The 12952-nt window shown below is 45.1% G+C and overlaps 1 protein-coding gene and 1 long non-coding RNA gene across 7 annotated transcripts in view; one reads left to right on the top strand and one right to left on the bottom strand.

Moving 5' to 3' along the window:
* Window positions 1-12951, bottom strand: part of LOC109525239 (uncharacterized) — a 42055-nt gene extending 29104 nt beyond the window's left edge. For 2 of the 3 annotated variants that reach the window (XR_002170100.1, XR_002170101.1), the window contains exons 1-6: window positions 12886-12951; window positions 12106-12141; window positions 11956-12033; window positions 10775-10827; window positions 2647-2723; window positions 201-315 (exon numbers count right to left, since the gene is read on the bottom strand). This is a non-coding gene — a long non-coding RNA (uncharacterized LOC109525239). Of the gene's footprint in view, window positions 1-200; window positions 316-2646; window positions 2724-3183; window positions 4084-10774; window positions 10828-11955; window positions 12034-12105; window positions 12142-12885 lie in introns of those variants that run through there. The other variant, XR_002170102.1, reaches the window with a different exon arrangement.
* LOC109525235 (collagen alpha-1(XXVII) chain B-like) overlaps window positions 1-12952 on the top strand; it is a 50719-nt gene that overhangs the window by 26492 nt on the left and 11275 nt on the right. For all 4 annotated transcript variants that reach the window (XR_002170099.1, XM_019885572.1, XM_019885574.1 and 1 more), the window contains exons 11-36: window positions 241-294; window positions 1141-1185; window positions 2672-2725; window positions 4439-4483; window positions 4579-4632; window positions 4726-4770; window positions 5514-5567; window positions 5693-5746; window positions 6252-6305; window positions 6417-6470; window positions 6546-6599; window positions 6677-6721; window positions 7293-7346; window positions 7479-7523; window positions 7643-7696; window positions 7863-7916; window positions 8163-8216; window positions 8856-8909; window positions 10360-10413; window positions 10794-10838; window positions 11130-11174; window positions 11257-11310; window positions 11974-12027; window positions 12099-12152; window positions 12252-12305; window positions 12401-12454. Coding sequence is in view for 3 of the 4 variants with exons in the window: in XM_019885572.1 (XP_019741131.1) it covers window positions 241-294; window positions 1141-1185; window positions 2672-2725; window positions 4439-4483; window positions 4579-4632; window positions 4726-4770; window positions 5514-5567; window positions 5693-5746; window positions 6252-6305; window positions 6417-6470; window positions 6546-6599; window positions 6677-6721; window positions 7293-7346; window positions 7479-7523; window positions 7643-7696; window positions 7863-7916; window positions 8163-8216; window positions 8856-8909; window positions 10360-10413; window positions 10794-10838; window positions 11130-11174; window positions 11257-11310; window positions 11974-12027; window positions 12099-12152; window positions 12252-12305; window positions 12401-12454 (1341 nt within the window). In the remaining variant the exon portion in view is untranslated. The remainder of the gene's footprint in view (window positions 1-240; window positions 295-1140; window positions 1186-2671; window positions 2726-4438; window positions 4484-4578; window positions 4633-4725; window positions 4771-5513; window positions 5568-5692; window positions 5747-6251; window positions 6306-6416; window positions 6471-6545; window positions 6600-6676; window positions 6722-7292; window positions 7347-7478; window positions 7524-7642; window positions 7697-7862; window positions 7917-8162; window positions 8217-8855; window positions 8910-10359; window positions 10414-10793; window positions 10839-11129; window positions 11175-11256; window positions 11311-11973; window positions 12028-12098; window positions 12153-12251; window positions 12306-12400; window positions 12455-12952) is intronic.

Raw genomic sequence — 12952 nt, 5'->3', positions numbered from 1 at the left:
GGTCCTTGTGTAATGTCTGTTTCTCCACCGAGCAGGTCGGGCAGAAAGGTCATCGGAGATTCTTGACGCGAGGGTATGTGCCCTTGGACTACATCGTGGAAGCCAGCACCATGCAGTCCATGGGCATATACACTGGCCTCAAGACCTCGCTCGTCTTGAACAGCGTCTAAAAATTCCCAGCCAAAGATGCGCTTTCCTACTTGTGACGTTGCCCAACCTTGCTGTCCTTAATCTCTTTAGGGGCCGATCGGCATCCCGGGGCTCTTTGGTCGGCCTGGTCTTGATGGCGAGAGAGTGAGTGTCTGTGGTATTGCGCTCAAAGAGCCAAGAGATGAAATTCACACATTTCCAATTTGTTCGATTGCACAGGCAAGGTGCAAAGGTGCAAAATTAGCCCAGCTCCCGCTGGGAAATTGGATTGAGTGTGATCCAAATATTTTAAACGCCTTCTGAATCGATTTTGCACGAATGAATGAGGATCGGTCCTCATTGGCTACAGCACAGTATATGTCGTTTTCTATTTATTTATTCATTTTTGTTTCCCCAAATTCTGAACCATTGGCGTAAGATTTTTGGCTCGCATAAAAGTGCATTGTCATAATTAAGACGTTGGTGTGAGCAAGTCGATCCCTTTTCCAAGAACCCTAAAAAAAAAGTTCGGTATTTCATGATTAAAAAAAAAAATACATCACAGACAATTAGATACATTTTCACATCCAAAAAAAAAGACGCTATTCATATAAACATAATATATTTGATTGACAGTTCAGCACAATGTAGTTTTCATCTTATTTTCTCTTAATTATAATTTTTTTAAATCTAGCAATGTGACATTATGCACAGTTGAAACATGAACGAGGCATAATATTACTTAAAACCGACTTCAAAAGAATTCAATTATTGCCCAATTAGGTAAAATAGTACCCAGATGTTCAAAAACAAGCATTTCGAAATGATCAATTGCTAATGCGTTGCACTTCAAAGTTAAATACAACTGAACCAAATGTTGTGTACCATTGTTCTTTTTTTTTTTTTAAATAAATAAATGGAATCCATTGCAAAATCAAATTTTGTGTTTCTTTCACATAACACGAGAGGGAATCCATTTTGCTCACTTGTTTGATTGTTTGTTTGTTTTAGGGAATTCCGGGCGTTCATGGGAGGAAGGGCGAGATGGGTAGGCCGGTAAAGTTTTCTCTCAACACACTTTTCATCATCCTCATTTTCCAGAGCATCATTTTAGTCAAGCCATATTGTCAAGCTTTTTGAACCGATCACCTCGCGCGAACATCACAAGCGCGCGCGTCTCTTTTTCACGACGAGGCGAATAATGCCGAGAATGTTTTTATTGTACGGTCCTTTGCTTTTGTTTTCCAAGTGAAGTTCAAACACGCTTCTCCTGCAGTTTGAAGACACAGTCGGAAACGCAGGACGTCGCGCTTGTTTTTTCATTTGCATACTTCGCTAATACCAAGTGTCAGTTGTGGTTTTGGCCCCACGGCGCAAAGCCGGCCGCGCGCCAGGCAAAGTCTATCGTCGACGGCGCCGGGAAGTCAGCGTTCCATCCGCGAGGGCTTACATGGAAAATGGCGAGACCGCCGGTGAGCGCTCGTGTCAGCGTGATGGGTCCCGGCGGGCGAGTCGGGTCACGCGCTTCGGCGCGAACGCGGCGGCCAAAACGTCGGCCTCATCGTCGCCTTGCCATGAGTTATTTCTCTCTCCCAGTGAGCTCATTTGCTTTGCGTAATGCGCTTGGTTTTCCTTTCCCCGAGTCAGCAGAAGCGAGTGGCTCGCGCGCAAGGCGCAAGCGCGGACATATGCACGGTAGATGTGCCATTCTAAAACAATCAGGGTTGTTTTACGCTCAAATCTGCTGCTCATTAAATCAAGTGTCCAAATTAGAGACCGGCTGGAGTTTTTGAGGCGGATCCTCACATTTAAGAAAAAGAAAAAAAAAAAAACGCTTGCCAATTTGTTAAAGACTTGCATGTGTTTCTGATCAAACCAAGACATTTATTGGCATTTCTGGAAAGAGGCAACATTTTCCACATTTCCTGTGGGCTTCATGTTGCACCAATTACCGCTTATTGCTTGATGCACATCAGCCAAATGTTCCAGATCAGATGCACAAAGAAAGTCGAAGAAAAAAAAAAAAGCATCTTTTTTGAAATGAATTGAACCTCAGTCACCAAACTGAACACAGTACTGTACCTTTTTTTTTTTTTTTCCTCTTGGTCATCATTCTCGTCTTTCGCAGACGTGTGCGATGTTTCCTTGTGATGTGCGTGTTTACTTTGGCTTGCTGATGTGCATGCATCTTTTTTTGGGGGGGATGGGTGGGGGGGTTCTGCCTTCATAATGGAATCAGCAGCACCAGCCACAATTTAAAAAAAAAACAAAAACAAAAAAAAAACTGCACAGTATTTCATGGCTGAAAGGGCCAAGGAGTTTTATTTGACCGGTGGCTTCGGACGCGCACGCTATTGAAATTTCCTGCCAGTCTGTCAGAAATGAAGCATGGGGAGCGCATCTGATGGGATCTGCTCGGATTTAATTTGAACACGTCTTCACACTGAACGCGCAGTTGAATGAAACCATAACAGCAAGACAATGAAAAAGCCAGTCGGTGCCCCCCCCTCTACTTACATAACGACCTCGTCTGTCTGCTTAGGGATTTCCTGGCGACTTTGGAGAAAGAGGCCCCCCTGGTCCTGATGGCAACCCTGTAAGTACATGACGGCAAAGCTTCATGGATGATGTAGTCTATGTACTGCACCCTTCACATTGATAAAACGCACCGAGCGAGCAGGACTGTTCAAAATACAGTCCACGATAAGCATCCATCGCTCCGATTTTGCTTGTCCTCGTGAGAGTCACAAACAATCCCAGGGCACACATCAACAAACAAACCACCTGCGATTTATGAACAATCCGGAGTCTTCAATGAACTTAACATGCATCGTTTTGGTTCAAACTCAGAACCTCTCGACTGTAAAGCAGACGCGCTAACCGAGCGACATAGCGAATATTCTGGAGAAATTAAAATGAAAAGTAAATTAACCTTGCTGCAAGGTTGAACACTTATCAAACCTTAACTATGCAGAGCTGTGTTTGAACATTTTACCATTCTTAGCAGTCATACAACTGTATAAAAAGAAAGAAAAGAAAAGAAAAAAAAAGCACCTTCAATGCAACAGATTGCTGTGGAATCGTACAAAGCCAGTCACTCTCAGTGAAGATTGTTGTTCTTTTCTCTTTACCATTCCCCGTGGAGGCCGGATCTTTTTTGGGAATAGGTGTTGCGATACAGTCACAAATCGCCAAAGAAAACCTCCCCAAACGCGTGCAGAGCTAATTCTTTGATGCTGGCGGATCTTGGATCTTCTCAGGTATGCTGGAGGCCGTTTGGAGTTTGGTGCGAGTTAAGAGGAATATGGGACAACCTCGGGGGAGTTTTACGTTAGCTGTTCCAGTGTACTTGAGGAAAAAAAAAAATCAGTCGTGTCCTTGTTTTGACATGAAGCAATCGTCTTCGAAAGTTGGAAAGCGCAACATTCTTGTGTGGATAAAATCCCCAACAGACGGGGTTCCCGCTCAGGCCACTGGAATTACAGAATACTAATCGGAAGAAGCGTTGCCATTCGAGCAGTGACACTCATCGTATGCGGTGATGTGATGTCACTTGGGTTGCGTATGCGACCTGGCTACCAGATTTGGCTCTTCGGAGTCTCTGCGGTTCTGCTCAGTGGTTGAAACAATACTTGTGGGATTGGCTTCTTTGGTCGGCCATCTGTGGTCCATCAAGGGGGGAAGGACACTTGTGGAGATGAGGAATGGGGCCCCTTTGTCGGAATTAGCCCACGATGCTATCGTGCCGAACTGCCTGGTTGTTAAGCGTTACCGTCAGTGCCAAAGATGTTCCAACCCAAGAGACCTGAATTGAGGGCACAGCTCCTGAGTTCCGTAACGTGGTTTATCCCAGCTGGGACCAAATTCCCCTGTGGACGTTCAGTCTTATGTAGTCCCGATGCAACAACGCTCGCGTTCGTCCGAAGCGGAAGGCACCGTCCTAAGTTTTACTTCTCAGGATTGCCTGCCATCGCCTGAGGTCTGCTCGCCCCCCAGGTCTCATTTCCCGTCTGGAAGTAGGAAGTCGGTCACGTTTGGCTGCTTTCATCTCCTGTTGGACAACCGGAGGAGGTGACGGGAAGGCCACGCTGGGCCGCTTGTCATCCATCCCTCCGCCGAGTTGGGAGAGGATGTGGACATGGCATGCGAGCGCCGGGTTGATCACCAGGACAACAGAAGTCTCTGTGTGTCGCGCGCCAAGTGCTCAGGCAGCAGCGGGCTCAACCGAAACAAAACACCTGCGCAGAAATGCACTGGATTAACTTGCATAACCTTGGGTCAAATTTCGTCCTTCCCTTTTGTGTTTAAGGGCGACTTTGGAGCTCCTGGCCCACACGGAGTTCCTGGTCTTCTCGTAAGTATTTCAACTGGCCTAGCAGACAGTTTGACACTTTGAGATTTGAACTGCGGGGTTTCCTTATCTGTCTTTTGTGTGCGTTGTTTGTAAAGGGCGAGATGGGTCCTGCTGGCATGATGGGTTTACCGGGACCTCCGGGACTCAAGGTAAACACTGCACCGAGTCTCCGTGGTGATGAGATGTGGAAGGAGCACACTTTGGCTTGTTATTTCTTAGCCATTTGTCTTTTTGCTTCCAAGGGAGTGCCGGGAAACACCGGTGAACCTGGACTGAAAGGTGATCAGGTGATCTGCACATGTACTTCTCAGACTATTCGTCTTCAAAATCCTTTAAACCGGCCTAGTTTGCCAAACAACCGTAGTTACGCGATTATGTATTAGCCGTGTTGTTTGGTGTGTTGGACACTGCGGCCGGATTGCTTTTATCGGTCGTAAAATGTTTCGTTAAAGTAAGATCGGTACAAACAGATGGCTTTGACACCTTTGATGACTTCCACAGAGTTTCAGCATGTACCCCTATTGCTTTGCAGCCACAAAATGATCACGTGGTACCTGAAGTGTTGTCGAATCACCGTTATCTGGTTGTTTGCAACTAGTTTTACAGTGGCTGTGATTTATGCTCTGTAATGTATACAGCATATTTGGCAGTGAAGAGTTATGCGGGTTGTGGCGAGAAACTGCCCCTTAAAGCGCTAGTTGTGGTGCGTTGTGGTCGAAGGTCACTTTGAATTGATTGACAGACCGTGGCTAGCTCTGAAGTGAAACCACGGTTCCCATCGGACATTTTGGCAGGCTATTAAAAAAAATGTAAACTCTATAATCGTGCGTGAAACAGGCTTGAAATCCCGTTCCCATCGGACATTTTGGCAGGCTATTAAAAAAAAAACGTAAACTCTATAATTGCGCGTGAAACAGGCTTGAAATCCTACATTGATCTTGGGTCGGATGACTAAAACAAGTCTTTCGCTGTGCTTCGAGTTGTTTTTAACGGTTGCTGTCGTTTGTGTCGTGTATGTTTTGCTTCTCAGGGGGACGTCGGTTTGCCAGGGGAACCAGGAGAGGCGGGTTTCAAAGGGGACAAGGTAAGCTTGCCCAATTTAAGCCCCGCTTAGTTCGTGGTTCGATTCACTCAATCCTTTTCTTAGTGTCAACATGTTCCAAGAGAGTTAATGGTAGCCTTGTTTCCGCGAAACTTGTACTTTCACAGGGCGTCCACGGGGCATCTGGTACACCAGGACCGTCTGGAAATCCAGGACCACAGGTGAATCCCTTAGTTTGGTAACACTTCCTCGTCAAAAACTGAAGGGTGCATCGTTTTCTCGCTGCGTTGATTTCTGAACACTTGGTGAATGGCGGTGCTTTGCCAATGACAAACTACCGGTAATAACTAAAGCATATGTTGTAGGAAAAATACTTTTACATGCAGTGCTGGTATAAGTCTGACCTAATTTTACAACATAGTCTGGGAGGTTTTTGTTTTATTTTGCTGACAAAAATGTACGCAGAGAGTTAAATGTATCCGCCAAGGCCACTTTCTGTGCTGATGCGCCACACAGGAGTCATCATACCTTGGAGGCTGGTCTGGTCTCTGTCATTTAAATGACTTGATCTATTCAAATGTGCAACGTATACCTTTAGAGTGGGGTAGAGTGACATTTACCGTACTGGGCGGGTCTACCGGAGTATATACTGTTCATGGGTCGGATCCACTTGCTTTTGGGTCAGACTGTTACGATGTCTTTAGTGATTATCTTCATACTTTTTAGGGTCAACCCGGTGATAAAGGCCCAGACGGTTCGGCCGGCCCTCCTGGCCTCGAGGTAGGACGAGTTTCCGTCATGTTTTGAACAAAGCAACATGAACGTATCATGGGATAAAATCACGAATAATAGTGTAATAGCGTCGATTTGGCTTCACGGGGATCATTCTAGGGTTTCCCGGGAGATATCGGCCCGCCGGGTCAAAATGGTCCAGAGGGGCCAAAGGTCGGTATCGTGTAAATATCAACAAACGATGTCTAAAATGTGGCCAAAGTTGATTTTTGGTGTTGTCGATCCCAGGGTAGGCAAGGCGCCCGAGGGTTTCCTGGTCCACAAGGAACACCTGGACTCAATGTGAGAAACACCCACTCGGTTGATCAAGAATAGATGACCGTGTCTTCCGCTCGGTTTTGATACTTTATGTTCAACAGGGTGATGAGGGGCCAATCGGGCCAGCTGGGCCAGCAGGAATTGAGGTGAGGGCAGCCTGGACGAAACCAATCACAATAAGTTGACCCAATTTTTGATGTCGCTTATCCTTTGAAGTAGTGAGTCAATCCTGATCAGATTTACGTTGGAACAAAAGGGTAGTACGAACAATTTACACCAATAAGTGATACGGGAACAGTGTCGACTTCTCAGTCGTGACTCATTGTGTGTCTCTTATTGGTTTCTTCCCATTTTACTCGAACTGCACTACTCTGTCATCTTCCGTTGCCTGTTTTCAGTCAACCAATCAGTCGTGAGCCGAACTTGCAATGCAAACCAACTGCGATGTCTTTAGTTTCACCAAAATGAGGCACGGCTGACAAAGACCAGATGGATTTTAGCACCGTGGGAGTAAAATAACTTGCAAACATTGCCTTCACATTGAGTTGAAATAGAAATGTCCAAGGCTCTGAGGCTCTGTTTTAGATTCAAGATTCAAATGTATTTTGCCACGCGATGGTAACCAAATCAACCTACAACGTCCACTCGAGTGGACGCGTGCTGAGTGTTTTCTCATTCCACAGCACATTCTCTGTGTCACTTTGACTTTGTGTTCAGGGCAGGCCGGGGAGGCAAGGATTCCCTGGACTTACAGGCCTGGACGGAGTCAAGGTCAGAAGGACAGAGCATACGCAAACGGAACTATCTCCCGGCTTCTTTTTTGCTCTAATGCCCTCATGATCAGCATATGTATACATTTTCCTTGAACGCGCTCACAAATTTGACATACTTTACATTCTGTAGGGTGAGATCGGGATAACCGGAGAGGTCGGGAATCTTGGCGAGAGGGTAAAATTGCTTTTCTCCCGGTGAACATCAGCACGTCTCCGTTTACTTTGCAAAGCTGGGATGTTCGTGTGAGGAACAAAAGAAGTGATACGGAGTGTTCTTTTCTTTTACTCCGTCAGGGTTTGCCTGGATTCATCGGGATGACTGGCGCGACGGGCCTTGCGGGAGAAATGGTTTGCTTGTTTTTTTTTCTTTATTCATTACATATTTTGCTAGCCGGTCTTAATTTGGATCAGTTTGCTGTCCATCATTTGGGACAGAAAAACAAAACAGTAAAGTATTTGCCTGACTTCAATGTAATGTAACTGTACGTTAAAATTATGACGTGCCCTTCCACAGGGTGATCGTGGGAAAATGGGCACTCCCGGACCACCGGGAGAATCGGGGCCGATGGTAAGGAGTAAGTCTTGGAGTCTTGTCCCGAGGGCACTCAGTCCTTTGTTAGCTACGTGCGGCTTGAACCTTTCATGCGCCCTGTAACCTGATAACATGATAAGCTGTCCACTGTAGTAAGTGCTGTGCCTGAAAGGGTGAAAGCGAGTGTGATGATATTCATTCAGCCCGGCAGATTGAACCCCTTTAATTTTGATGTCCGACATGTTGTTCGTGAGTCGCTGCAGTTTCACTTTGTTCTTTCAGGGTCACACTGGAATACCCGGAGAGACTGGCCCTCCTGGGGCAGAAGGGATCCCAGTAAGTCAGCCCCACATTGGTCCTCAAAACCCCTGGGGCAGAAGGGATCCCAGTAAGTCAGCCCCACCTTGATCCTCAAAACCAGGGGTGTCAAACTGTCCCGGGCCTGATTTGAGTTACAGTTTCCCTTAGGGGTGTCAAACTCATTTTTGTCGCGGGCCTGATTTGAGTTACAGTTTCCCTGAGAGGGTCGTTATGACTGAAACCATAAAAGAAGTCAAGAATAACGGTTTAGTCACCTGTAGTTTAAGTTAATGTAATGAGGGGTTTGGTAACAAGAAAATGCTTACAGTATCATTCTTATTCATTACAAATGAGAATTTGAAATTTTGGTCGAGATTTTGGCAAGCATCTTTGATTTGCTTTCGCGGGCCACATAAAATGATGTCAGGGGCCGGATCTGGCCGCTGGGCCTTGAGTTTGACACCAGTGCTCAAAACCATTGATGGGTTTGAGATACGTCGAATTAGTTCAATGGGTTTGCGTTTCGATTACGATAGCGCAGCCCATGGCATGCATGTGTGTGATTTTTGAGATGAGAGCTGGAGCTTATCCTTGATAAATTTGGGGTACATCTTGTACTGATTGCCAGCCAATTTCAGTATTGACTATATATCTCCTGGATATTGCTATTTTTAGGGCCCTACTGGCTCACGGGGATCAGGTGGCACCAGAGGACCCAAAGGCATTGAGGTAAGTAACTTACTTTGGCTTGGAAAAAAACCCCGTTGACATAGCTTTTGCAGATATATTGCAAATCTGCAATAAAATCGGAGATTCACGCATGTCACGGGACATTGATATTGTGCCTGCCAAAACATACTCACGACTCTCCTCCGTAAAGGAACCGGGTCAGTGATATACTGTCAGAAACACGTGGTGTGGAAAGGAGAGGCGGTTGAGTGCAAAGTTTATTGCCTTTGCCGTCATTCAGCTGATCGAATGAGACGGCCGCACTGGATGAACAATTGAACACGAGCGCGGATAATGAAGGCATTTCATTTTGGAAATGAGTTTAACAATCCTCCCCTGACATCACAAATGCAATATCTGATCACCATAATCGTTGAAAATTACATCCAGTCCCTGGAAAATAGAATTAAAACACCCATCTCCTTAATACGCTGCCTGATGAAAATCCTCATTAAAAGTTTCCCATTTTCAGCGATAGAAAGGCCATTTGAAGAGGCCACTGCTTGTCTGCATGCGACTTGTTTCTTTGCTTTTCAGCTGTTGTATGCATGAAGAGTGATGTTTTCTGAGTCTCGTGTCTTTGACTTCAGAGGTTCGTGAGCCATCAGCATTTGACAACTTAGGCTTCGTACTTTCTGTTCGCATATTGCCCATGGCTAGCCACTTGACGCAAGACAATTTCTGCCCTCGACTGTGGCTCAGCGCCACTTTCCGAAACTTTATGGTCATCGCACCGCTCGAATTCAAAGCACATCCGTTGATCTCCGTGGCAAGTTTCTCGCTTAAAATGGAAGATTATGACGCTCGACAGCCTGAAGTTGCTAAAGGTAAAGCTTCATCAGTCTCTGAAGCGTCCACTGAATCAAGCGTTTGGTGATGATGATTTCTAGAGCGGCGCTCGCCTGCTCCAGGAGTTTGACGTTTCCATCAGCGGTGGTCGTAGCAGGCCTTCCGCTGAACTTACCATGGACAGTGTAAATTGCACTACGCTTTGGAGCAGCACGATGGCCGCAAAGTTTATCAAACTTGTGCTGAACTGCAGCTGGGGGAAGAAAAGCTTCTTGCCAGCTGGTTGCTTTACAACAGTGTTACAATACCAATGCGATATTTATGGGCAATGAATCGATGGTGACGTTTCACACTTCAAAGGTGCCAACGTACAACAAATCCCCATCATGGAAAGATGGCGCCATGCACTAGATTGTAGATTTAGAAAATAAACACAAAATTCATTTGAGAGTCTCTAATATGGGCAAAATTGTTAATTAAAAAAAAAGTCTGTCTCCAGGGTTCGACTTCGTGGGGGCGTCTAGAATGAGGATAAATTGCTCTTACTTCAATTACTCCGTGTTTGAAACCGCACTAGCCAGCGAACGTAGAAGTCGTCATTTTTCTCACAATGTTTAGGAAGGATTTTTAAAAAATAACCTTTTTCCTTTCTTTTCTTGAGGGTCCGAGGGGTCCTGATGGCATCGTCGGGGAAGATGGTCCTGCTGGACTAAATGTGAGCACCTGAACAATTGTCCAACATTCTTGAAATTTCAGTTTCATGTGTTTGTTTCTTTGCTGATGCTCTTATTTTTGCCTTTCAAACTCCATTCGGAGAGTGTGGCTCTCGAACTGGACACATCAGAATTGCTCCACTTACATAAACATCTTGTCCGTAGAGACAAAGAAAATCTTGCAAAAGTAAAAACAAAATAGCTTTTTTTTTCATCAGGTTTTTTTTTCCTGTCATTGATTATTCTTAACATCTGAAGAACTTTATTCAGGAAAGCTCTTTGTTGGAGAAGTAAAATACAAGTTGTTAGCACTTGGCTCGCTGCGACGGTTTGATTTTTGGGGAGGGAGGAAAAAAAAATCACCTGAATCTGTTCTTTGCAGGGCCCTGATGGTCCGCCAGGAAAGACAGGCATCCCTGGCCATGAGGTACAGTGTATGAAAATAAACATTTTTCAAAAATTAAAAAAAGAAATACTGTTGCCGTTGATATATATTTTTTGTATGTTACTTTGTACAAAATACAAAAGGTAGTTTGTTACATTTCACAGACAAGGCCATGACACACATGGTAATTGGCTATTTTGAGCCTGAATGACGGTTAAAAAATGTTAGGAATTTTCCAACTCCTGAATTATAGTACACATACAGATAGGAAATTAAATGCATAATTAAAAACATCGCCGACAGGTGCACTTATTTTGCCTCATTGTGCTGCAGGGAAAGCTTGGCGAGCCCGGTGAAGCGGGACCGAATGGATTTCCGGTACGTGACCATTCTTACCTGGTATTAATTACTGCAGAACTTTTTTTTTAAAATTAGTTAATAGTATGGTGCCTTATTTTAGGGGATACAAGGGCACTCTGGCCCTCCAGGGGACAAAGGACTTGCTGGGGATGCCGTGAGTCATATTTTCATCAACTGTCATCAGTCTGCCTTTTTTTTCCTTTACATTTCTTTGTTTCCAAGATAATATGCCTTAGTAACATGTCATAAAACCTTTGTGAACCGCACATATATTATTTAAAGGCAAATGAGTCACTTTGTAACTCTCACACAAGTGTCGAAATTCCCACCGACCGTATGTTAACACTCACTTAACTTTTGACAGTTTGCCCAGTTATATTGCCGCTATCCTGGAATGTATGACATATAAACAAACACGTAGCTGTGAAATCACCTTTTTCTCCCCCTCTGCTGTGGAAACAAACTGTAAAGAATTGCGACAGGAAAACGCCGAGCAGAATAATCCTTTTCTTGCACCTGAGTCTCATAGACGCCATTTAGACAAGTAGTGAGACGATGAGTCACGACATCCTATACCTGCCGAGACAGTTTTACTGTCGTCCTGACAGCGTTGCCACGGCAACAGGCTCGTCTCCATCACTTACAAAGACTCTGGTGCGCGATTTTCAAAGCACTTTCCATTGCAGATTTAATTTGGCTCCTCCGGCCCACACACGCCATCTCATTTATTTTCACACATTTATTTCCCTCCTTTGCTGTCATTTTTTGAGGTTGTCAAACCTTCACATTCATGGCCTACCTTTGTGTGTGTGTGTAGGGAGCAGCTGGGCCTCCAGGAACGGGTGGGCCGACGGGGGAGATGGGACCCTTGGTGAGTCTGATCACACAACTGGCTTCGGAACGTGTGCTGATGATTGAAAGTTGCTTTGTGTTTCTGTACAGGGCTTACCGGGGAAGGCTGGAGATGGAGGACTGTCTGGTGAGCCTGGGGACAAGGTACATATATGCCACTTTATTAGGTACACCCACACAGTCTAATGATATCCGACGTCTTTAGAACTTACGATTTGCTGAAGGATGATCATTCATTCACAGGGTGACCTTGGTCCATCCGGCAACATAGGAGAGCAGGGCTTGATTGGCCAGAGAGTGAGTATCGTCTATACAGCGCTGTCGTGTGAAAATGTGGGTGTATGTAGTTTGTAGTAGTTACATTCATGAAGATTTTTTTCCCCCCCCCTAAGGGTGAGCATGGCATCGATGGTGAGGCTGGACCGAGTGGACCTGATGGAGTTAAGGTAAAGCATAAAAGGAATGATGGAACATAAGTGTTTATATTGATCCCCAAACCTAACTCAACATTTTCAGCATGGGTTCATTCAGTCCAAGAAAGACGTGAAACAGAACCAAATACGTGAAACAGATCCAAATGAGTTCAAATCCAGTTGAATCTTGTCGTTCGTCGTCATTAAGGCGAGGCAGACGTACGAGTGAGCTCTTGGACTTGCACTGAGGCAGATACAGACAATGTGACTCTTTTAAAAGCTATCATGGCTGGAAAGCATTGGAGGGGGAGAAATTGTTGCCAAATGAAACCAAGTCAAACAAACAGAATTACGAGATTCATTTTGGCTCCATGGTCTATACAACATATTTTTGTCAACCAAGAGAGTTAAACAGTGTACATTAAATCCACTGTGTAGCTTTTGGATAGAAAGCAGCAGCTCACCAGGGATTTGCGAGCATTAGCTGTTCACTCTTGGGAGGAAAAAAAATCTGCCTCTTGTATCGCTTCA

Source organism: Hippocampus comes, unplaced genomic scaffold (genome assembly GCF_001891065.2).
Source record: "Hippocampus comes isolate QL1 unplaced genomic scaffold, H_comes_QL1_v1.1 scaffold78, whole genome shotgun sequence".
NCBI lineage: Eukaryota > Metazoa > Chordata > Actinopteri > Syngnathiformes > Syngnathidae > Hippocampus > Hippocampus comes.
The sequence above is the reverse complement of the archived record's forward strand: the minus strand, read 5'-3'. Positions and strand labels throughout refer to the sequence as shown.